A 27227-nucleotide genomic window follows, 5' to 3' on the forward strand; every position below is an offset into this window, starting at 1 on the left:
CCCCTACATTTTACTTTTTGAACGATTTTACTGACGTCATTTTTTTGCCGCTCACCAATAGAGATGTAAAAATACCGGTATTTTTTTTTTCGGTATTAATACAATGACAGATACCGTATTTTTACATGGGAACATCGGTATTTCGGTATCTAAATTGTATTTGGCGCGCGGTATTGATACGGTATTAATACAGTATTTAATACCGTATTAAATACGGTACCGTATCGACTCACATCTCTACTCACCAACGATTTCAGAAAAATTTGAAAAAATTTTTTCACACATTTCTCAGTATGGGTTAATTTTAAAGAAATTCAGACTAATTTGATACAGATGAAGTGCTACTACTTTTCACTTCTTATTGATGAGTCTACATTTGTGCGAAAGACTTGAAATTTTATTTGGGAAGAACCGGGCGAGGTCAAGTATATAATTTTCTCAAAAGTTAAGACCATTCATATGGGTCAATGATTTTCAAAGAAATTAGTACTTTTGTACTTGACTTTTTTGATATTCTCTTTTTTTTGTATGTTTAAAAAAAAAAATAATAACAATTTCGAATACTTGACTCTCCTTTTTGTACAAAAATTTATTTTTGTTTTTTGTTTGATATCACATCTTTTTGTAGTGTTTTTTGATCGTTTACAATAAAAAATAACAACATATCATACGTCCTGATCATCAAAATAAACGCAAGGTGTTTAAAGCTTGTCTATTTTAGACTACCCCATACAAAAAATATTTTTTATCTTAAGATAGAAAAACATGAAGGCGCTTGTTGTTGCTTTCATGTGAAGCTGCCATTGTGGTATGCAAATGCAAAAATAAGGTAAAATTTACATGAAAGCAACAAAAAGCGCCTTCATGTTTTTCTATCGCGAATAATATTTCTTATCGGCGAATCATTATTGCGAGACTCGCAATAACTCCCGCAATACGGGACCAAGAATAGCGCCCCAGGTCTTATTATTCTTTGTAATTGATTTGTTTTAACCTATCCCTGGTAAAAATAATCTGGCAGAATCTGGCAGTTGTTCCGAAAACCGGTGTAAATCTGCGAGAATCTGTGAGGATCTGTCAGAATTTGCCAGATTTTTTTTCACCAGGGATATTATTTCATCAACTCTATCATAACCCCATAGCTGTAAACATTCACGACCAAATTCCGTAGCACGTCCAATTACCCGAAGAAATAATAAACCTTTCTCTTGTAATGCTGGTATCCCTGGTAAAAATATTTCTACGAATTTTCTAATAGCTGTCTGCGAATTTTAACGAATTTCTACGAAATTGACCCATGCGGAGAAAAAATTTTAAAAAATCTTCGAAAGTTTTCTCCGTACTCTTAATTATTTGTCTGAGCTTCGGGAAATATTTTAAGGTTTCTTGCCGAATAATTCATAGTAGAAATACTTCTACGAATTTCAACGAACTTTTTACAAATTTCTGAATAGTTCTTCTAAAGTTCGCAAACAATCGAAGAAGCTTCTTTGAAGAACTAAATAAATTCCGAAAAATGTTCAAAGAAAATCTATAAATTATTTCTACCAATAGTCCATCTTCTCTGAAGCTCAAAAAAACTCGGAGAAACATTCAAAGAAAATTTTGGAACTATGTTAACACATGGTTGACTTTAAGAGAAGTTCCCGAGCAATTGGAGAAGTTTCTCCGAAGGCCAAAAAACTCGAAGAAAAATTGAGAGATAACTCCGAAACTCTCGACTGGGTCAATGTTGTAAAAATTCGTAGAAAATTCGAAGAAATATTTCCACCAGGGATGCCCAACTGTTACATTTCATCATCAGACATTGTACTATATGGTAATTCCATATGTATATTCCATCAACTTCATATTGTACATATCTGTTGAAAATCAATTATTAAAATTCAGTATTACTACCAGGTACTAATGTTGTAATTTAATACGAATTTCTTTTTTTGACAATAAACAAAAACCGATTATTTTGTGTAAAAGCTCCTGTTTTTATAAACAACGTAATGAATGAATGAAGAAATAATTTAAAGTTTATTTTCATACAATTCATTTTTTGTTTAATTAATATTTATAAGAATTATTTATTTATTTAAATATACAAATTTTTGAAATTTTAATTAGTATATTTTATGAGGTTAAAAAAAAAATCAAGAAAATATGAGTTCTATTGCACGCAGCCATTTTAGCATTATTTAAAAGAAAAAAAAACATAAAAAAATAGATGCACATATGAAGATGAATTATGAAAGAAGTATAAATATAAATAGCAACAGTCATTTTGAAAAAGAAAATTTCAGAAAGCTAAATGTCCACTTTAAATTAATATTGGCAGTGCAGCCAAAATATAAACACTAAAAAAAAGAGACGTCTAGGAGAGAGAAGAAAAATAATTGTAAAGTTTTATACCAACTGAAAGAAAGAAATCTGGTCAATTTGATAAAAACTGATAAAAACGCAAAGACCGTAAATATCAATTATGCTTTAAATATATATATTACCGCAACGAAAAAATCTGATTTTTTTTTTTAAAAAAAGCTCGACATCGATCTATGGGATCATAACTAAACCTCAGCATCCTCATTCAACTCTATCATATTTTAATTAAATTTCTAAAAGATTAGAGACGGAAGGGGACAAAATATTTGATGTATAATAAGGCACGGTAGTAGTTAACTCTCATCATCACACATATTCTCATCAACACAAATACATTTCTTTCGTATTTGGTAATTGTTGTTGTGATTCAATTTGTTGTTGTTTATCATCTTTAATGTTATAATCTTGATTACCATTTGTCATTTCAATAACTGGCTGGTAAAAACTCATCAGCTGATGCTGGTCCACGAACTGATAATTGTAATAATTTAAATATATTATGACAACAATTAATAATTGATCATCTGTTGTCTGTGGACTCATGTAGATTCAATTGATGGATCAAATACCCAGTTAGATCAAATTGTCTATACAAATCTTTGGGTTTTAATTTGGAATGTTCTGGTGGTAAACTAGCAACACCAGTTATTGGTATACCAGCTGCAATATTACGTGGTATTTTTTGTACAACAGAATGATAATGTCTTTGTAATGCAACAAGTTCCCATAATGATGTACAATATGCATCACAACATTCTGGTTCATCAAGTTCTGGTTGATAAAAACCATCAGCAGAATTAGCATCAGTATCAAAAAGTCCCTCAATTGATTTTGTTAGCATTATTATTTTAATAATACCAAGTAGCCTCAATGATCCATGATGTTGTAATTGCAATGACATTGGTGCAATTCTCTTGATAAATGCTATTAAACGATTTTGTGTTATTTTTTTTCTACGATTAATCAACACTTGAATTAATATTTCAATGATAATATGACAATCTTGTTGATTTTTCCCAGCATTAATTGATAATAATGAATTTTTATACAAATGTACATAAAATCTGTATGAAACAATATTTAATGCTGGTCCTTGTCCAGATGATATTGTAAATACAGTTTGTATACAATGTAATTGTTCACGTAAACCTAAATTTTTTCTTCCATCAGTGTATTTATGATATTAGCTAAATCTTGATAAAATTTAAGATTAATACAATGTGCAAATTTAGCTAGACCCTCTGAACATTATAGGTAAAATTTGACTATTTGGTGCTTGTTTTAACATTCTAAAATATATTGTAAATACAATACTTGTTATTTCAGTTAATATTTTTTGTTCTTCAACTTTTCAAGCCCTTTTTCAACAACTTCTAATTTTTTACTTTTTTCACTTTTACTCAATGAAAGTATACGTTGTTGATGACTCATTAATTTTTTTTGTGTTATTTCATCATCACGTTTTTTATCAAGATCAATATCTTTTATTCTCAATGACAATAATACTTTAACAAGTTCAGTATGAACCAAGTGACCACGTAATTTAATATATTGGTTTAATTTACGAATAATAACAAGTGATAATTTACCACGTTTATTATCTTTAAATATATTTTTTACACAATTAAATACTTTTTCACGAACTGATGGACGTTTATTGTCCAAAAATGATACCAAAAAATTAGCTAAATTTGTTGGATAGTTGAAATAAAATATGGATGTGTTACTAAAAGATCACTAATACTTGTTTATGTTATTTCAGAGAGAGTTATTTCTGGTAATGTAAATACTCTTCTGTCACCTTTTTTTTTTCTCAGCTTATGACATGTTACCCATTTTAATTGACGTATTCTATTTTGTATAATTAAATCTTAATCTCATCTCACACATATTCTCATCACACACATACTTTTCTTTCTCATACTTGACTCGAAGCACTACGTGCCTCTTGATTTTTTTTGGGTGTTCGGAATAATAATTCCGATTCATACAAGTTTTAATAGTAAGCGTATACTCTGTGTTAAGCGCTTAATCAAGTAATCATTGAATAACGTAAAATATTGTGGCTAATTTAATTATTGAATAGTGTATTGAAAACATTTAATTTAAATATAAAAATTAACTACCTCGTGGTCATACATTTGGTTTAACTACATTTTATAGAAGTCAGTAACAAGTTTGAACAAGTTGTAAATTAAATAGAGCTTATATATCGAACAATATATTGTAACCGCCATTGATTTTTTGGTGGGTTACATATCCTGCCAATATGCCACCACAATATATTGTTATCGCCAACGGTTTCTCGGTGGGTTATTAGCGGGTTATAGATCCCGCAAATATCGCGTCACAGAATATTGTAACCGCCAATGATTCTTGGTGGGTTATTAGCGGGTTATATATTTTGCCAGCCCTAAAAATATCATACAACAAAACAATGGATCATTTCGGAAAAAGGTAGGACAATTCACACAGTACTTTTTTAGTAAATTTGTATACATACATCATTAGGATTTATAAAATGATACATTTGAATATTAAATATCTCTATAATAATACATATCTCTCGTTATCAACTCCTCATCTGTCTATAAAAATCTGGTTGTCGACTCGGCACACTCCCCAGCATTTTAAAAAGATTTTGACAATAACTCTTTTACAATTGCTTTATTGTCATTATTATTATCAGGCACAGCATGAACTGGTTCAACTTCTGCACAACAGGAAACCGAAACAAATCAAATTTTACTCACCCGCACAATTATAGATGAAAAAACGAAAATCGTTTTCTATTTTTATGTGTAATTTTGCCTGATACTTCATTTCCGCTTTTTCTATTAAATGATACATTGTTTGATTTGTTAACCTCTGAAATACAATGGAAACAAATTATAAGAAGCTACAAATGAAGTATTATCAAGTTTATGAAAGATTCATACCTAAAGGTAATTGTTCAAAAAAATCAAGAGGCACGGTAGTGCCCATGAGAAAAAAAAGTATGTGTGTTGATGAGAATATGTGTGAGATGAGATTTAATCACAACTACCGTGCCTTATTATACATCAAATATTTTGTCCCCTTCCGTCGCGAATCTATTAGAAATTTAATTAAAATATGATAGAGTTGAATGAGGCTGCTGAGGTTTGGTAATGATCCCATGAATCGATGTCGAGATTTTTCCGTTGCAGTAATGTATATTTAAAGCATAATTGATATTTACACTGAAAAAACGTTCCCGCTGCCGTAGCAGTAAAGTAGACTGCGAAGCGCTGTACTGCTGTGAGAGCAGTACACCCAACTTGGAATTTCTGTACTGCTCTCACAGCAGTACAGCACTGCTGCCATTTACTGTCGATGAGTTCAGGTGTATTAGCAGTACAAAGAATAGCTGTATGACACGTAAAGACTCATTCGATAAATTAAATGATGTATATATATGTATATTATTAATATTAATTATTAATAAATATAATTATATATTACTATTATTATTGAATATGAACTGATTTTAAAATCTTGTATATTATAAAAAAATATGAATAAAGAATATGAAAAAAATATATTTTATTTGAATATAGAATTAAAAAAATTACATTTTAATTTACCGTGTAATAATAAATTAACTTATTGAATAAACGAAAAATTGCATTAACTATAATGAGCATAATAGTATATTTCGTTACAACACTCAGAGAGTGCTTCAACGAATTTGGAAAGAGCACGAGCCTTGGCGAAAATGAGTTGTGAAGGCCTTCTGATTGGGCACATGTATTGAACTATATTATGTTATTAGGGATAGATAATGTGAATTTCTGCGCAATTTCTCTTCTTTGAAAAATTATTCATCACAAATAATAAAATAATTAAAAATGTAAAAAATTTAATTTTTTACGTGTAAAAAAAATTTTCAAATTTAACATTAAAAGAAATGTTTAATTGAACATTTAAAAAATTCTAAATTTCAATCCTAACCTATAAGTGATGTCAAAGTCATAAACCGTATATGACCGCGCATACAGATGTGCACATTCAGTTGCCACAGTAGTGCTTTGTACTGCTCTCACAGCAGTACAGTTTACCGAGAATATACGAGTGCTTACTGTGGATTTACATGGACATCCTGCTACTGTAGCTGTCTACCATTACCGGTACAATAGACCGTGCCTGCAGCGGGAACGTTTTTTCAGTGTACGGTCTCTTCGTTTTTCTCAAATCGACTACATTTTGTTCGTTCAGTTGGTATGGTATAAAACTTTACAAGGGTGTTGCCATATTGGCTGCACTGCAGAATTTTATTTTATTATTTTACTCCTTTACTATTCTTAAACGTCAAAAATATATATATTCCTTCTATAAAAAGGACAAACATCATCGGTCTTCCGGACATTTGATTGGTCGTTTTTCATCTCACTCACTCTTATATAGTTTTCTTTTTTTTTTTGTTTATTTCTATCATTTCTCTATTTATTTCGTTAGCAACAAAAAAAAAGAGTTTGATTAACAGATAGTTTGTTTTTTTGTTGCTAACGAAGTAAGTCAGTTAAGCAAAGGGTAGAACATATTTAAGTCGATAGATTACCGTCTATAAATTGATTTAAAATAATATATATATATATATTCATTTATATTGGTATAATTATTTTAAAAAAAGTACAATTATATAAAAAATGTCTAAAAGTGATTTTGAATATACGTGTGATGACGGAAAAAATGCTTTTCAAGATATGGAAAGAAATATGTAAGTATTTTCGTTTTTTTTTTAAAAATTTATTTATATTTATTTGTTAAATTCATTTTTGTTTTTAAAATTATTTATTTGTTATTTTTTTTGTTATTTTTGTATAAAATTTATCTGTTTTTATGATCAATATATATATTTTTTTTTGTAAAGTGATATCTTAGGATACGTGGACTCGATCGACGGGATTGAAAAAGTGAGAACGGAACAGCAAGAAGTTAATGTCAGTGTCATACGGATATAATATTAAAATATTTATGATAGGGCTCAGTAGATGGCAGAGTGAGTGATTTTCATCAGATTTATTTACTTTCATATTTATTCAAAATTACATGTATTTTATTTATTTTTGAAAAATAAAAATGGCCAAGGAGAAGCAGTAGCTGAGGAAAAGATGGGGCTAAGGAATTCAGGTTGTCAAAAAATTATGTTTCAAGGACATAATGTTGCTTCAAACATAATTTTTTGACAACCTCAATTCCCTAGCCACTGCTTTTCCTTGGCCATTTCATTTTTTACGAATAAATGAAATACATTTGAGGTTATGGCATGTTTTTTTTAATTTATCGCTCATAATGATATTGCTAATAAAAAAATTGCCTTCTTCATCTATACATATATATTAGGGTGGTTCTTATTTGAGTGATGGCAAAATTTTTATCATGCCGCCCCCTAATATCGTTGGAAAAAAATTCAAAAAATTTTTGGGCTATATAAGAAATTTTTATTTTCATCCTAGCCACTCCCGGTAAGAGGGTGAAGTTTCCCATTTGAAATACATGGGGTTTTCTTACTTAGACGTAAGAATCGATCTAAAAGCGTCAATTATGCATGGAAAAAATCTTTTATTATATTAAATCATCGAGAAGGAAGTCTGCTTTAAGATAGAAAAAAAAAAAAATTTATATGGGTCATTCCATAATTTTTTTATTACCTAAAGTTTTTTTTTTTTTTTCGATTTCGGTAGTTTTCAACGTTTTCAATATAATATGAGTGTTATGACATTATACTTTATATATTTGATAAAAAAAAATTTTAAATAAAAAAATCTATGGGTCATTACACGTAAATTTATGAAATGTGTCATTTTTTTACACACGATTTATGTTTTACAAATTATAAGTTATAAAAGACTACAAATATTGAATTTTCAAATTCGATTGCATGATGTGTATAAACCATGGAGTTGAATAAGAAGTGTAAGCTTTGCCTTTTTACTGCGTTGAAGCATAGGCTGTCATTGAAGCCTAAAATTTCAGAGTAAGTCAGTTCGAAAACTACCAACTGCAGCGCTGACATCAGCCCTACACCAAAAAAAAGACAGAACGAAATATTCTTATTCACTTTAGCTTGTACATCTATGTTTGAATACCTCCTTGGACTATTCAGGTGCAGTTTAATTATTAATATGGATTAATTGATCAAAATAACCAATAACATCTTATTTTTTCTTATTTTCCAATAGAATTAAAGGTCATCTTATAACTCAAATTGTTCAAGGGATGTCATTTCTTGCAAATCATTTTATAATTTTTTTAAGTTAAAACAAAAATTTTAATTTTAAGGGATTTTGTCGATTTTTCTCCGAATATGAGAATGCTTTGAAATTTGTACAGTATATTATTGAAATACTAATACATTCTATGTAATTTTTTGGTAATTGTTTGGATGCTTGTTATTTTTCAAAGTTGGCAACTATTACCATAGGCTATTATGGAGGATGCGACAAAAAAAAGTTCATATAAATAGCAATACCTCTAATCGACAATATTACAATGTAAAAAAAAACTATCGGGTTATAAAATGAGACAAGACAAAACGTATGGACATAAAATAAAAGAGGTTTGGAGCTTAGTTTTTTTACAATTAATAATTCAAGTAAAAAAAAATTGGTTTTGATCAGGAATTATTGAAAAATCAATAGAGACCTCTTGTGGATGACTATTAGAAACACAGTATTTCTATGAGTGCGAAAAAGACAAAAAACAGAAGAAAACTGTTGTCTTACTCTTTGATTTAAAAAATCGGCAGAACCTCTTAACGTGCTTTCAATTACACCCTTTTCAAGAATTAAATAGATAAATAAATCAATTAAATATTATACAAAAGTTCCTTTTAAATACATTAATTTCTAGTCTAAATTAATTCCACAGCAAAATATTTTATAATCGATTGAAATATTCAAGGCTAATGTCTGAGGAATCAATTTAGACTACGAATTATTTTATTTGGTCACAAATAAGTTAATTTAGATTATAAATCAATTTATTTTTTCTTCGTTTTCATTTTGATGAAAGATTTTTAGAAGTTGATCCATCTATAGTCATAATGATATTAATTACAAAAGAGGTTTGAAAACGGTGACGGAGTTGAGAGCTGAATGCTGCTGCTAAACGAGCTGTTAGCATGCTTGATGAATACAATTCAACAATAACATAAAATGAAGATCAAAAGCGATTTGTCATACAGATTGTGTCAGAATACCGTTTTCTAATGCAAAAAAAAAACAATGGTCATGTAGAAATTAAAAAAAAAGTAAATAATTCAAAATGTATAAATAAATGTTTTTTGTTTTTTTCATTCCAAGACAATATTTAATATTTAATAATAATAGAAATAGTTTAGAGTTGAACGAAATTTCGTGTAATGACCCATAGATTCTTTTGATTTAAATTTTTTTCTATCAAATATATAAAGTATAACACTTATATTATATTGAAAACGTTGAAACTAGCGAAATCGAACAAAAAAAAAAAACTTTAGCGTAATAAAAAAATTATGGTATGACCCATATAAATTTTTTTTTTTTTATCTTAAAGCAGACTTCATTCTCGATGATTTAATATAATAAAAGATTTTTTCCATGCATAATTGACGCTTTTAGATCGATTCTTACGTCTAAGTAAGAAAACCCCATGTATTTCAAATGGGAAACTTCACCCTCTTACCGGGGGTGGCTAGGATGAAAATAAAAATTTCTTATATAGCCCAAAAATTTTCAATTTTTTTTCAACGATATGTGGGGGGGGGGACGATGAAAATTTTGCTATCACCCAAATAAGAACCACCCTAATATATATAGAACTTGACTCTACTGCCATCTATCAAAATTCAATACAAGTGATTATTTTATAAACAAGTCTGAAACGACGTCGATCCGACATCGACTAACGTCACCCTTCGACATCGTTTCGAGCGCTTTTCAACGTCGAATAGACATTAGATTTCTACCTGGGGATATATAAATTTTTTTGCAGATTTTTGAATGAGATTATTAAGTCGAGAATTTAATTATTGATCATTTTTAATTATTTGAAATTAATTTTTAATTTTGATGTTATTGAATATATTGCTTTGAGATAATACTGCTCTTAATTATTTTAAAGAAATTTGAAAAAATGCCTGCAAATCATGTGAAACGTTCTATCGAAGATGGCATTCACGCCAAAAACAATTTAATGTGATCGGAAGAATGTATTCAATTAGCCTAAGTCAAATAGAATTATTTCATCTTCGATTGTTATTGATAACAGTCAAAGGAGCTACAAGTTTTGAGAATCTAAGAACTATAAATGAAATATTACATGATACCTATCGAAGTGCATGCTTAACATTTGGACTTATTGAAGACAATGAAGAGTGGAACCGTGCTATGACAGAAGGAGAAGTATGGATGATGCCTAAGCAATTAAGACATTTATTTGTACGTATATCAATTCATTGTAGTCCTGTTGAGCCTGAAAAAATTTGGGAAAATCATAAAGATTCAATGTGTGAAGATTTCAAAAGAAATTATAGTTTGGCTCAATCTCAAACAAAAGCATATTACAAAATAATAAACCTTCTTGAAAAAGAAAAATCGAATATCAATAACTTTCCAAAGATGCCATCATTAAATGATTTCGAACAGATAGATAACCTAAAAAATTCGACCGTTCAATATAATCATGAAGAAATTGGCTTAGCCCAATATTCAATTTTAAATGAAAATCAAAGAAACATAGTGGACACAATAATGAATAAAGCTACACAAAGGAATAATGAAAGTCAAACTTCATGTTTTTACATAGATGGCCCAGGTGGTTCGGGAAAAACCTATGTCTACAAAAAAAAACAGATTTTTTAGATGTATACTTTTCTTTTAAACTTCAAAATCATTTTCAGAAATTGCGCTTTTCTTAAAATTCTTATAAAACCTTACCGCACTCTGACAAACATTATAAAACCAAAATCAGATCAAAGCATTATAGCTGCCAAGAATGGTGAATGGTGTGAAAGAACCTTTATTTATATCATATACAGTATTCAATATCGCATCGTTGGTGCTACAGTATTCAATATCGCAGCGATGGTGCGCACGCCATATGCCGTTGGGATATGGGCGTGAATCGTGCTCATCAGGTGTGCTAATGTACTAATATACAACATACACATGCTTGCTGATAAACGTAACCTTTTATTTATACATCCTTTTGTCTTTATCGTGCCTTTGTTTCTTGTGCCTTTTGTAATATATTATTTGATTGATGTGAAAAATATTCTGTCTTCTGATCATCTTATAAATTAATTGAAACTTTTTAATAAAAATAAAAACAGATTTTTAAGATGTATACTTTTTTCTAAAACTTTAAAATCATTTTCAGAAATTGCGTTTTTCTTGAAGATTATTTAAAACCTTACTGCACTCTGACAAACATTATAAAACCAAATCAGAGAAAGCAATATGGTTTCCAAATCCAGAGCAATTTGACAACATCATAAAAATGAAATTGTGCAAGGTAATAGTAGATGGTGTGGGAAACCTTTATATTTACTTCAGTATCCAATATCGCATCGATGGCGCAAATTAAATAATGATACTTTAAGCTATGTTCCCAAACTTAAGTCACCTGTTATTGTTTATTTCTCTTTCTATCAAGTTTAATGAGTTTTTTTTTTTACATCATATGTAAACAAAAATATAAAATATTTTTATTTACGAAAGGATTTATTTTTGAATTTTTAAATCATCTGCCAGAAGCATCGGTCTATAGAGCAAGAAAGCTAACATATTTAGATGGTGTGAAAAAACCTTTGTATATGTCAGTATAGTATTCAATATCGCATCGATGGTGCGCGCGCCATATGTTGTTGGGATATAGGCGCGAATCTCAGGTCTGTAAAGTTAGCACATACATTATAGCACATGCCAGTCATGCTAATTATGGTAATATATACAACATACACATGTTTGCTGATGAACGTAACCTGTTGTTTATATAGCTTTCCGTTTTTATTGTGCTTTTGGGAATATATATATATATATATATTATTATGTTCCTTATATAAAAAGGACAGTTGTCATCGATCTTCCTAAGATTTGATTGGTTATTTGGTTCTCTTTGTCATTCTCATGTCATTTGTCATTCTGTCTTTGTCGGTTGTTAATGAAATAAATAAACAAATTTTCTTTCTCAGTCACTCACATTTTTTTTTTTTTTCCTGTCGTTAAGGTAATCAATAAATTTATTTGTTTATATATTTTGAAATCAAGATTTGACAGATCGCTTGAACAAAAAATAGTCTTTAAATTATAATAACTGTTTTTATTGATAATAAATGAACTGATTTATATATAACTTTATTAATATGATGATGGAAAAATCAATAGGCTTATGTACAAGAAAATAAAAGTATGTATCTATATAATATCCACATACATTCTATTAAGAAACAAAAAAAAAAAAAAAAGAGAATCATTTTATTCACAATTTTATTGACAATTGAGAATGTAATCATTCTATTTTGACAAAAAAAAAAACTGATTATTTCAGTATAACTATTGATAAATATATGACTGTTATAATTTATTGATGGAACTGGTCATGTTGATATGATTAATGGCATAGGTGTTTATTTTTATAATTTCTTCTTTCACATCTTATAAATAATTCACGAAAATGAGTAATGTCACACTTTGTTTAGAAGTTGTGGTGAATTATGTAATGAAAAGAAATTGAAACAAATAAAATGAGGATTCGAAACTTTAAAGGTAATAATATGTTGGTGTTGTCTTGATATTAGTCATGATCTCACTAAAATTTCATTGGAAAATATTTATTGGTCTTACAAGATTTTCATGTATCTAAGCTAGGCAATTTTTTTGAAGAAGTTCTTTGATCAGGCTGGCCTTAATAAAGAGAAGTTAAGGTTTTCTTCATCAATTCTTGATCAGGCTGGCCTTATTAAGGATAAATTAAGGTTTTCTCGATCAATTCTTGATCAGGCTGGCCTTATTAAGGATAAGTTAAGGGTTCCTTGATCCAATCTTGATCGAGTTATCCTTAATCAAGAATCTTGATCAAATTTCTATCAGGCTTCCAGTGTTAAGGGAACATTGATCAAGTCTCAATCAAGACTTGAAGTCAAATCGGGCTAGCCTGACCAGATTTCCACTCGGGATCATATTTATAAAGAAGAATTCATCTTTTTTAAATACTTAAGAACATAATAATTCGCTCTGTGTGAATGAATGATTAATTAATCAAAAATATACATACCCCTGAAAACGGAATAGTAAAATGGAAAATGTTTGAAGTAAGCACAAAAATGTTATAAAGAAATGGATTTTTTTTCGACAAAGGTTGCCGGAAATTTCATTGTTTTATAAATTATATGTTATTCGTGAAAATATAATGTCGAAATTTTTTTGAAAATTAATAATCAACATAAATGAAAAATAATTGAAAAAGAAGATTTTAGAATAGGCGCATGATTTTTCAGATCTTTAGTTTATGATTTGACAAATGGCTCAAGAAAAACGAAATATTAGCCACTTTTTGAATTTATTTTATCTACAAGTCGTGGTAAATATAAAACTGCATAAAATAAAGAGTTATAATCATTTCATGAAATTGTTTGGAGATTTTTATTGAGGGTGAGTTTGAAGTCTCAGATTCATAGTTTCACAAAAATTCTATTTAGAAATATATGTTTTATGTACATGACTTGAAGCAGGAAACGTCGTATTTCGTGTACAAGTTATAGCAAATATGAAAAAGAGTCAAAATTGATTTTAAAATTTTTTAGGATAGAAGTACTGCACGGACAAAAATGAAAAGTAAAATTTATCATAAAAAAATTGTATAATTAATATTTTACGGAGGAAAAGAAGAATCTAAGGACGAAATCAAATGAAAATTACCTATTAATAAAATGAAAAAACGGAGACGTGTTTTTATATTTTTTTAATATGAATTTTACAATTTAAAAAAATAAAACACAAGCTTAACCATATTAATTTATAAAATTTACATTTTTTTTTTCCTGTAGTTTTTTTCATGAGGTGTTTTTTGAATATAGGAATCATGATTTCGGGGAAATTCTATTTAGAAATATTTTATTATGAACATGAGTAATTTTGAAATGAATGTTTAATTAATTAATTGGGAATTGCATCACAGAAATAAAAGAATCGAAAATAAAGTGATCGAGACTTTGATGAATAAAGTATTATGGGTAAATTATGAGAAGGGTTTTTTAAAAGACATGAGAAAACATAATTATAGTTTGCTCTTTTTGTAACTGAATGATTAAGTTATCAAAAATACTCAGCCATGAAAAACTGAATAGTGAAATAAAAAATATTCGAACTAAACATCCACAAAAATGTCATAAAGAAATGAGTTTTGCTTCAACAGTGGCTGTACGAATTTGTTTAAACTCTATCTTTTTTAAAAATTGTCTTTTATTCGTGTGAACAGAGTGTTGTTTTTTTTTTTAAATTATTACTAAATAACAATGAAAATAATTGAAACATAAATGTGAATTACTATTTTTACAAAATAGCTCAATGAATAATGACATCAAGAGAAAGTATGATTGTGATAATATTTTTTAAAAAACTATCTTCTCATTTTTATAAGAAAAACAGGCGCGCGAAGCGCGCCCAGTGATCTCGTATTATATAAAAAATATTCATAATTATATATTTATTTGGTTTAAATTTGGATATTAATTGTAGGTAATTAATATTATAATAATACAATAAATAGAAAAACTCAATATAGATTGATGCATATAGTAATTAAGTATTGTGTGCAATTGTGTGATATTTTGGTGACAATTCATTTTTATTTACAAATGAAAAACAATAGAAGAAAAGAATGAAATTAAATGTAACCAGTGCAATAAAATTTTTAGTGAAAAAAGTAGTCTTTATGCTTATACAAGTTGAATTCATAAAATTGAGCTGGTTAAGACAATAACTGAAAACGAAACTTGTGTATACTGTGATGAAAAATATGCAAATAAAACAAACTTGTATTATCACTATTCACATTTTCATCAAGTCTCAGATTATCAAACTATGAATTTAGTTGGCAGTCCTAGAAGTTCTTTCTGAATGGTCGTCCTAGGACGGAAATGGAAGTTTAAGAATTTAGTTACTTTTTTGGTGATTTTTATAACTGCCATTTTTGCAAGCGGAAATTTTAGCTTGTCGTGAGTTCGCACCCTAAAATTGATGTCAAGTATTGGTTATTTGATTGTAGAAAACCTTAAATTTTCCAAAAAAAAATTTAAATCTTTTAATACTAAATAAAAATAACACATTCATTTTACAAGAACTTATTGATCAATCACTATCATTGTGGCACAAAGGAGTTTAATACATGTGTCGATTGTTTTAGATCAACGAAAATTCTAAGAAAGATTGAGGTCCTCAAAATTAATGATATCATTGTTTTAGACCAATAAATTTAAATGTTCAAGTAAAAATGATAATTGCTTAATGAAAGGAATACCCACTTCTAAAATTCACATTTGTGGTTCTACCAAGACGGCTAGAAAGAAGGAGAGTCAACTCCGTACATTGGAAATGGGACAAAATATGTCCTGTACCTCGAGCTCCTCAAATTTGTCAATTTGGCGCTGATTGGGTTCTACGTATAAAGTTAGTTATTTCGTCAGTTATTTCCGCAAGAATACTAGCTGGATAAAAATTGATAATTTGTTCGTTGCTAGCAAAAACATATACTTTTTAATATTATCGTTTTTTCTATCGAATGATTAAAGGACTTTACAAAAAGATGTGATATCTAAACAAAAAAAGAAACACAGTTTTTTTTACAAAAAGGAACGTCAAGTATTCGAAATCCCCACTAATTATGTGATTATAGTAATTTTATTTTATATTGATATTTATTAATTTTTAAGATACAAAAAGATATAATACCAAAATAAGTCAAGAAGGAAATATTAAACGCATATAATTAAGTCTTAATCTTTGACAAAATTTTATACTTGACCCCGCCCGGTTCTTCCCAAATAAAATTTGAAGACTTTCACACCAATGCAGATCTACTGAAATTTAGTAGTCGTTCTACATAAATGTATGCGCAGTCACAACCTCGCGACTTTATTATAGTAGTTTCATATACAAGAGACAAGAATAGAGCGTGACAAGTGTGATTTTTTTGAAAATCTATGAAAAGTATTTGAATTATATTAAATTAATGTCTTAGAGCTCAAATGCACGACAAGCTAACTTTTGCTTGTAAACATGGCTGACGTAATTCTGAGTGATCTAAGCATGCGCAACACGTAAAATTACTAGAAAAACCACGATGGCTGGGGACATATTACTAGTTTCATGGGAATTAGGACGGCCATGTTTACAAGTTCGACACAACCCAACTCGTTGCGCGTGCTCAGTGCGCTTTACAAGCAAACGTTAGCTTGTCGTGAGTTAAAGCTCTAACTCGTTACACATGCTAGTGCGCTTTACAACCGAAATTAGGCTTATCGTGAGTATATACCCTTAGCTTATTAGCATTGTAACTGAATTCAACTATAATTTTTGGTGATATCTGGGAAAATTGCATAGTGGACACCACCTTTTACACTGTAAAATATATATTCGGCGCTCGTGTCATATTGTGTCATACGCATTCATTATTGAATTGTTGATTGACGAAAAAAGTATATATATGTATATATATATATATATTTTTTTAAACATGCCGGAAAGTTAACAAGATTGTACGCTGCCAGTCCTAAGCCTAGATAAAATGTGAAGGGTACATATTTATAATAAGGGATAATTGGAAAATACCATTAACTCTGTTGTCGAGACGTGTGTAGGCTTTAAATTTTATTTGGGAAGAACCGGGCGGGGTCAAGTCTAAAATTTTGTCGAAGATTAAGACTTAATTATATGCGTTTAATATTTCCTTCTTGACTTATTTTGGTATTATATCTTTTTGTATCTTAAAAATTAATAAATATCAATATAAAATAAAATTACTAAAATCACATAATTAGTGGGGATTTCGAATACTTGACGTTCCTTTTTGTAAAAAAAACTGTGTTTCTTTTTTTGTTTAGATGAAGATATAGTTCAGAGTATTTTCAAAGAATTAATTGAAAATCGTAAATATGGGGATCTAGCCAAAGTAGCCGTATTGTCAGCAAGGCACGTAGATGTAAATGAAATAAATGATAGAGTAGTTTAATTATTAGATAATAAAAAAGAAAAAGTATATACAGGCATGGATAGTACAGATAATTGTGACAATGGAGAACTCAATGATATACTACCAGAGTATTTAAATACTTTAAATCGACCAAATTTCCCACCATATAAATTGAGTTTGAGATTAAATTGTATTGTCATGCTTCTTCGAAGAATAAGTACAAATGAAGGTTTATGTAACGGGACAAGATTACAAATATTAGATCTTTCGAATAATCTATTGAAATATAGAATTTTAACTAGTGATAAAGAAAATGATATAGTATTTATCCACAGATTTACTTTATATTGTGAAAATGTTTATCCTTTTACATTCAAACGAAGACAATTTCCAATAAAAATAGCGTTTGCGATGACTATAAATAAAAGTCAAGGACAAACATTCGAAAAAGTAGGAATTGATCTTAGAAAGGATATATTTAACCATGGATAATTATATGTAGCATTTTCTAGAGTAAAATCTTGGGATTCATCGAAATTATTTCAAAAGGTTTCTTTAAACAAAATAAAAATAACGTATCATGTTCATTTTGTAAATTAATGATTGAAGCATCGAAACTAAGTGACCTTGATACATTGAAAAGCAATTTGAAAAATATCCAAATTGAACATTTCAAAAAGTGTGAAGAAGAAATGGATTTTTTTTCAACAGAAATAGGAGGGAATTTGAATCATTTAAAAATTGTGAGTTATACATGTGGAAAAATTATGAATATTATTTGAATAATATTATTAAATATAAATTTAATAAAAATCAATAAAAAAATATTGATTGTTGTCATTTGTAATATGTTAATTATGTTAATAAATACTGACAAAAAAACATGAATACAGGCGCGCAAAGCGCGCCCCTGAGTCTCGTATTTATAATAAAAACTGATTTATTTACTGATTGAAAACTGATTTGAATAATCAAAACATAGTTCATCATTCTGTTTTCGACTACCCTACCGACAAGTCAACAATATAATTTAAAAAAAAATTTATTGTCCCAAATAGAAGACATTTGCGGGTCCATTTCGACCACCTTGTCTACCACCTTGTCTACCTTGTCCACCTTGTCGTCCTCGTTCTCGTCCTTGTCTCCCGGTGTTATTTCCTGGTCCTCGATTATTACCACCACCACCACCGAATATTGATTGGAAGTATTGCTTTCACCAAAAATATGGGCTTTATGGGTACATTCCTAAAAAATTTTTTTTCGCTCTGCAGTCCAATTCACAGGGCAAATTTTATACAATTTAGAGCTTTTTTTTGCCGGTGATGGCGCTTGTAAAATTTTTTTTATATACATTTCCCATACAAAAGCTCTACAAGAGCCGCCAGTGGAGGAAAAAAGACCTAAATTGTAATACCCTGTGAATTGGACTGCTGGAATTTTGCCTTGTAAAGCGGTGTCTCCACGCTATATAAATGCTTGCAAGATCGAACATTACTAGATAAATACTAGAATTTTGGTGGAAATCAGCCTTAAAAAGCCTTGCAAGAATATCACAACCAATGGAACATGTTCCATTTTTTCGTGCAAGAACTTGCATGAAATTTTTATAGCGTGGAGACACCGCTTAATACTGACTGAAAGCTAGAAACAGAACCAATGACGAAAGTGATAAAACCCCCTATGTAATTCTCCAGACTTTAAACATGTACAATAATATCTTCTTGTACTATTTTTGTGACAATAACAAACAATCACAAAGAGTCAATTTTTTGTTTATGATGAATTCATATAAACATTAAACATTTATCCAGGTTATTTTGTCAATAATTGGAGCCAAAAGTAAAAAATGTCATGTGCCCGTACTACCACAACAAGAAACAGCTTTTTCCTATAAAACTTTGGTCGGTATTATAGGGTGAAATTGCTGAGTGAAAAAAAATTTTTATTAAAAAAATGCACCTAGGAAGTTGATCCGAAATATTTATTTAATGAATTAAAAAAACGTTGACTTCTATAAGGTGTTACAAATGATCTTCTTTAAGCACAAGCCATGATGTATGATTTTTATGTTATTATACAGTAGTATGATACTTTCCTAACCCTGACGTTTGTCAGACAGACCACACCCTTTTTCCTTGTCGCCGTTGACATAGACTCGTCGCACTTAAGATAACGTTTTGACATTCACGTGATAATTTTAATGTGTTTTATTGTTTATAGAATAGTTTATTTAATATATTAAAGTGATGCACATCTATCTGCCAAAATATTATTTTATGTTAGAAACTTTTTAATTTAATTTTGTTGATTGTTATTTGTTTGTGTATGTGATTTCCCGTTTGACGTTCATCTAACCTATCTTTTTTTGTCCATTTTGCCTACTTCTTATCTTTAAATTATTTTCCAAGTTCCTTCATCAATTTTCAAGTTAATTCTCCATTTTTTTTCCAGGATTTTTACTTCTTTCGAAAAAGTATTTTTGACCTTGTCAAGAGTTTGTTCTCTTTGTAGAAGAATTCATTTCCTTGACAAGAGTATCTTTCCTTATTCTTCCGAGAAAGTTTTATTGACCTTGTCAGGAGTTTTTTTTTCCTTTTAGAAGGATTCATTTCCCTGGCAAGAGTATATTTTAAACCGTCTTAATTGTATAAAATTAGATATATATTAAATATATATTAAAAAATTTGAGTCGTAATTCTTTTTATATACATATAATTTTTTCAACTAGAAAAAAAATGTCTGACTAGCAATACGTAACTGAACGAAGTGAAATCGTTTTAAGTTCTGATTCATGGCTGAGAGATGAGGAAATTGACTTTTTCGCCAATTTATTGCATGGAAAATTCAATTATGAGTTTATACGCTGTTGGGCTTTCCAACATGTTGATCTCGTAGTACAAATACCGGCTCATAGAAAAGATATTCAAATTTTACATTCAGCAGCTTTAGATATTTCTAATAAGAACGCATATGAAATGATCGGTGGTCATTGGATATGTAGTTATTATGATGGTGATTTGATTCATATTTATGATTCCTTAAACAATTTAAAATTAAATGATCAAATTTTGAATAAGCTGCGGATGTTATATGGCAATGCATTTAATGGAGAAACTGTAGAAATTCACACAGTACAGAAACAAACTAACGGTTCTGATTGTGGAGTATTTGCTATTGCAAATGCAGTAACTCTTGCATTAGGCAATGACAATACATAAATCTCAGGGAGTTAGTTTAGAGTGCGCTATTGTTGACGTCGGTGAAAATTTGCGAGTTACAACATTAAATGGTTTGCATTTAATGAATTTTGACCCGTCAAAAGCAATAGCAAGTCAGCAAGCAATCGAAGAATATAATCGTTTGCGGAAAATTTATAAACCTGATTTGAAAGAAATTCCAATTTCAAATAGAAGTTTTCCGAAAAATTTTGATACCAAGTGGTGTTTGAAATCATTTTTGGTTGATATAGAATGTGAAAAAAAATCCAAAGTGATCGACACGCTCTCTAATGTACATGGATTATCTAATAATAATGGTTCATCATAGCTATGTAATCTCTGTGATACAATGTATATTACACTCAAAGATCATAAATGAGTCATTGAAAAAAGTTAGCAACTCTCACCATTCGGTAGTAGCTAAAGTTTTCAATGAGTACATTTCAAAAATGACTTCTTCAACAGATGAAATTGAAACATTTGTTCGTGAAGCGTTCAACCATAATAACAAAGATGATCCTGCTAAATTTTTAAAAGCACTCTGTACAAAAGATCATGTTCTAATCAAGCAATGAGGCCATGAAGAAAAGTATTTAGAAAAATGTGAATCCTTATACGTAAATGTCTCATTGACAAACCAGTACATTATAAACCTTTAATACCAAACGGACATAACACTCTCACATTACAAGAACTTATAAAATAATTGTTTTAATTGTGGCACGAAGGAACTGGTACATGTCTAGATTGTTTAACTTCATCGAAAATTTTTAGAAAATTAGAAATTCTTAAGACAAATGATGTTGTTGTTTTTAAAGTCAACTCTTTGTCAATGAATCAAAATGGTCGATTGCAAAACAATTATTGTTCGATAAAAAGGATACCCACATCTAAAGTAGAAATTTGTAGATCTACATATAAAGTTAATTACGCTATATTCACTGATAGCAGTAAAACAAACCAACATTTCATAAGTTATATCCGTAATAAAAATCGTTGGATAAAAATTGATGATCAGTTTGTTACCAATGAATCTTGGCCAAAAAATGCAAAAAATTCTTATATTTTATTTTTAGAACGTACTCAAAAGTGTACAAAGCTCACTAAATAAATTTTAAAAAACGATTCACGATCTGGACGCATGATGGGTTGTTATTTTTCATATGTGAACGATTAAAAGACTTTACAAAAAAATATGATATCACACAAAAAACAAAAATAAATTTTTGTACAAAAAGGAGAGTCAAGTATTCGAAATTAATTTTTATTTTTTTCTTTTAAACATACAAAAAAAGAGGATATCAAAAAAGTCAAGTACAAAAGTACATATTTCTTTACAAATTATTGACCCATATGAATAGTCTTAACTTTTGACAAAATTTTATACATGACCCCGCCCGGTTCTTCCCAAATAAAATTTCAAGTCTTTCACACAAATGTAGGCTCAATAAAAAGTGAAAGATAGAAGTAATTTAACTGTATCAAATTAATTAACATGCATATGAAAAATATGTTATGTATATAATACTGAACTATCATACTTAGCCAACTACTGGTGATAATATTTCTCCACGTATACTTTGATTTTCTCTATAATTTGTCTGAACTCCTCGCAAAATAAACCATACGAGGAAATGTGTAAAAAAAATTTTTCTCCAATTGTCCATGAGCAGCCAAAAAATGACGTCAGTAAAATAGTTCGAAAAGTAAAAAATAAGGGCGCTCCTGATGTGTATGAAACTACAGATGTATGTATATTGATACACCAGTATCATACTTACTGGTCAGTATTAAACGGTGTATTTACATGCTAGAATTCCAAATTCGATGCAAAATTTTGCATTACTATTCACTAGATATGACCAAAATATATTCAGTAATCCTATTATAAAAAGAAGAACTGTAATGCCGGTTCTTCGTTGTGTGATTGGTTGTCTCTCGGGTTCCTAGATTATATTCTTTCTATCTCTTTTTATTTTAATTGAAAAAATGAATTTATTCATTTGTCTCTTCGTCTGTTTTTTTCTCATATATTTTTTTTTTGTCGATTTTATAAATTTTGCGGTTAGCAACGGTTGCTGTAGGGTCAAACATTCTCTCTCTCTTTTTTTTAACAAGCCGACAACGGCGCAAGACGTGTGGGGCTTAGAAAATTTGAAGCAATACGTACGGGGTTTAAAAAATTGAAGCAATACGTATGAGGCTTACAAAATCCAAAACAATACATATGGAGCTTAGAACATTTAAAGCAATACGTATGGGGTTTAAAAAGATAAAGCAATACGTGTGAGGCTTAGAAAATTCAAAGCAATACTTATAAGGCTTACGAATTCCAAAACAATACGTATGGGGTTTAGAACATTTAAAGCAATACGTACGGGGTTTAGAAATTAAAGCAATAAGTATGAGGCTTACAAAATCCAAAACAATACGTATGGAGCTTAGAACATTTAAAGCAGTACGTACGAGGTTTAAAAAATTAAAGTAATACGTATGAAGCTTGAGAAATTAAAGCAATACGAATGGGGCTTAGAAAATTTGAAGCAATACGTATGGGGTTTGAAAAATTAAAGCAATACGTATAAGGCTTAGAAAATTCAAAGCATAACGTATAGTGCTTAGAAAATTTGAAGCAATACGTATAAGGCTTACAAAATCCAAAACAATACATATGGGGCTTAGAACATTTAAAGCAATACGTATGGAGTTTGAAAAATTAAAGCAATACGTATGAGGCTTAAGAAATTAAAACAGTACGAATAGTGCTTAGAAAATTTTAAGCAATACGTATGGGGTTTGAAAAATTAAAGCAATACGTATTAAAGCAATAAGGCTTACTGTTCCGGGTCGAACTACATGTCTGTTGGTCCCAGACTGACCAGATTTTTATTCTTTTTATTTTTTAAACAAAATACAATAAGTTGATAAGTTTTAAACATTACTCTGTTTTTTATGGCTAGATCACGAGATCATACAATTTCAAATAACATATGACTAACAATTTTGGTTTATATTTTTTCTAAAATATTCTAAACAACGATTTAATTTATGTACTTTTTAATAGCTTTTTACAAACTCGAATATTCCCACACATGGTCAACTCATGCATAGATTTTTTAAGTAAAAATCACGTAACAAATAAAACCATAAACTCAAGTTTCTCTTTGGTACTATTATAACATATTTTTTAAAACATTATTTGTCAAGAATTAGAGAAAATCTCACATCTGTCAAACAACTGCACTAACGTATTTTCGATACACAGAATGATCGTAAAATCGACAATAAAAAAGTAAATTTATAACTTTTTAAAATAAACTAAATTCATGAAAACGTCTTGGACTTTCCGGTCGTAAAATCTATATTTTTTTGTTTACACATGGTATTTTTTATGTCACCCTTTGGACCACACAAGGCCCAATTTTATGTCTAAAAATCCCACCACCTACACCTAGTATCTAGGTAAAATATAATAGTAACTCGTAATGTGAATTCTTGCTACAAGAACTTGCATGAATAATCTAGCTTATGGACACACCACCTTACAGGAGGAAATCCAGTGGAATCGTAGAATTAGATTATTAATGTCGTCGTCAATATATATTATAAACAATTATAAAAGTGTGTAAGCTTGAAATTTTATTTAGGAAGAACCGGGTGGGGTCAAGTATAAAATTTTGTCAAAAGTTAAGACTATTTATATGGGTCAATAATTTGTAAAGAAATATGTACTTTTGTACTTGACTTTCTTTGTTTAAAAGAAAAAAATAAAAATTCATTTCAAATACTTGACTCTCCTTTTTGTACAAAAATTTATTTTTGTTTTTTGGGTGATATATTAGCTTTTGATAAGTTCCTTCTGTGAGAGGATATGCTTAAAAGTTGAGAAGATCAAAATATTTATTTTTTTTTACAACTTGCTTTCATTTTGAGCTACTGATAACTGTACTTAATACTATCTTTAGGATAAAAAAACTAAATTAATGTTAAAGTGAGTATGATAGTTTTTACATTGAAACATGTGAAAAACAAATCTAAAGTTTGCTTGTATTTATTTTTGATTAATAAATCAAGCTATAGCCTAATCAATAATGTTAAATTGTTAAAAGTCAATTAAAATAGTTATCTTTTTTTTTTCAAGCACTTACCAATAAACAATAGACATGATCAGGTCCAACTACAAGTGGTGAGTGGTGTGAATGTACCTAGTTGTTCAGTGAGTGCCAATAAAACTTCATCTCCATCATAAATTTCTTCCGTCAAAAAAGGCATCAACTCACTACGAGTACGTTCAGCAGCAAGTGCCAAAATAATCGTTGAAAGTTTTTTAATTAAATTTAATCGCGCTATAAAATGAAAATTAATTAATTTTTTACTATATTTACATTTTAAACAAATTTTCGGTCAACTAATATGATGAAATTAATTTTAAAAGAACCACTGCATTCAAATTTTATTTCACTTCATAATCACTGTCGTCTGCTAATGTTTGTGCTCGAATTGTATCACTGTATTGAATTTTTAATTTAATTTTTTATGTAAATATGTTTTATGTTTAATTTTAAATCTGTTATTTTTTTAATTTTCTTTTTCATCAATGTATTTTTTTTTGTGTTTTTATCACTCAGTTTTATTTTTAGTGTTCCGTAGGACACTCATGTTTTCACTTTTCGAGTGACTTTTTGTTATTTCGCGATAAAAATGAAAGTTATGAGTCTAGAGATAAATACTAAGTTTACAGAGGCTTTTACTAGATTAAAATCATGCTTTTTAAAATCACCGATATTACAGTATCCAGATTTTACATATGAATTTATAGTAACGACAGACGTGATGTTGGGGTTTTTGGAATCTTATCTCAAGGATAGTGGTCTTCGATTTTTGCCGATGTATCGACAAGCCGATTTTAAATCGGAAAGTATCGAGTACTTTTACTCGATACTTTTTTTGGGCCGATGTATCGATTCTCGATACTTTTTTTCAAGAATCGGAAAAAAAATCGGGTGTACTGAGCCAAGAAAAAATATGAAATCACTTGGTTAATTTTTTTTATTTTGAATTTTTTTTTCTATTTTTATTTGTTTGCAAACCATGGTTCTATTATATTAGAAAAAAAAAATAGTGTTTTTACCATTTTTCACTAAAGTGATGATTTCTTTACCAACCGAGTAACGTATGGCCTACCGTGAAATGGATTTTTTTTTTAAGGAGGTTATGCACAAATTTATTGCGGGTGTTGCGGGGCGCTTCTGACGTCACAGACAAAACTGAAATCCGACTACACTGTAAAAAAATAAAGTGAAAAGCGCCTGCGCCCCATATACAATATATGGGATTGCGGGTATGTGTGTGTGTTTGAACATGCCATACGTTGCCACATCTAATTTTTGTAAAGTTTATAATTAATTACTCATTAATTGACCGATCAACATATGAAAATTTTTCGCGCAATTAATAAAACTCGGTTTCTAGTATATGTGTGATTTTTTTCAAGACTTTTTCATTATTTTTTCTATCCGAAAAAAATGGTTGAAATCTCCATAAGAGCCAATGTTAAATATTATTTTCAATAATTAATTACAAAAAATTTAACCGATCAACATAAGAAAATAATTATACCGTTGTATTCAGAATGAAAAGATCTACTTGTGTACAAAATTTCAGAACATTCTCATTATATTATTTAAAAAAAGAGTAATTTGTGCAGAACCTCCTTAATTCAATTAACGAATCAATAAATAGTTGTATAAATAAATAAACTTTTTTTTTTTTTAAATTTTCTCAATATTCTCATGAATATATAGTTAAAAAAAAATAAAAATATTATAATCAAATGATAATTCATTCGGAAAAAAAAAAAAAAAAGTACTCGATACTTAAGTATCGAGTACTATTTTTGGCCGATGCATCGATTTTCCGATTCTTAAAAAAAAAAGTATCGATACTCCGATTCCGATACTTTTTTTAAGAATCGAAGACCACTACTCAAGGACCTATTGGTCAAGATTTGCCTATAGCTCATATATCCCGTGTCCTGCAGAATGCCGAAAAAAATTATAGTACTATCGAAAAAGAAACTTAAGCAATTGTTTATTCTGTTTATTAATTTAGACCTTATTTATACGGTAAAAAGTTTACTTTAGTAACAGATCATAGGCCGTTGGTATGGTTAAATTCTATGAAATCTACCCATTCAAGGTGCGTTCGGTGGCGATTTGAATATGACGTTGTATATAAACAAGGTCGTATTAAGGCAAATGCGAATGCCTTGTCAAGAATCATTCTATAAGCGAAACTTGATGCGGAGAACAATGTAGAGCGCCAAGCGATAAACTGGATCAAACAGCTGTTTGTTCTTACTAATAAAACTGGGTCACGTAGAAAAAGACAGAAGACTTCGTCATCTGATGACACTATGGGGCTACCACTGAAAGAGTTGTGGAACCC

The 27227-nt window shown here is 29.2% G+C and overlaps 1 protein-coding gene and 1 pseudogene across 1 annotated transcript; one reads left to right on the forward strand and one right to left on the reverse strand.

Moving 5' to 3' along the window:
* Positions 1-2890: 2890 nt before the first annotated feature.
* Positions 2891-4878, reverse strand: LOC122850522 (annotated as a pseudogene).
* A 12759-nt stretch (positions 4879-17637) lies between these two features.
* On the forward strand, positions 17638-18054 carry LOC122850523. The gene has a single exon (XM_044149654.1). It carries the CDS (start codon positions 17638-17640, stop codon positions 18052-18054), a length of 417 nt encoding a protein of 138 aa, XP_044005589.1.
* Positions 18055-27227: the final 9173 nt, after the last annotated feature.

This window comes from Aphidius gifuensis, linkage group LG2, assembly GCF_014905175.1.
Source record: "Aphidius gifuensis isolate YNYX2018 linkage group LG2, ASM1490517v1, whole genome shotgun sequence".
NCBI lineage: Eukaryota > Metazoa > Arthropoda > Insecta > Hymenoptera > Braconidae > Aphidius > Aphidius gifuensis.

Excerpts from the sequence above, each read along its gene's own strand:
- LOC122850523 (XM_044149654.1), top strand. The coding sequence starts at position 17,638 with ATGGATAGTACAGATAATTGTGACAATGGAGAACTCAATGATATACTA.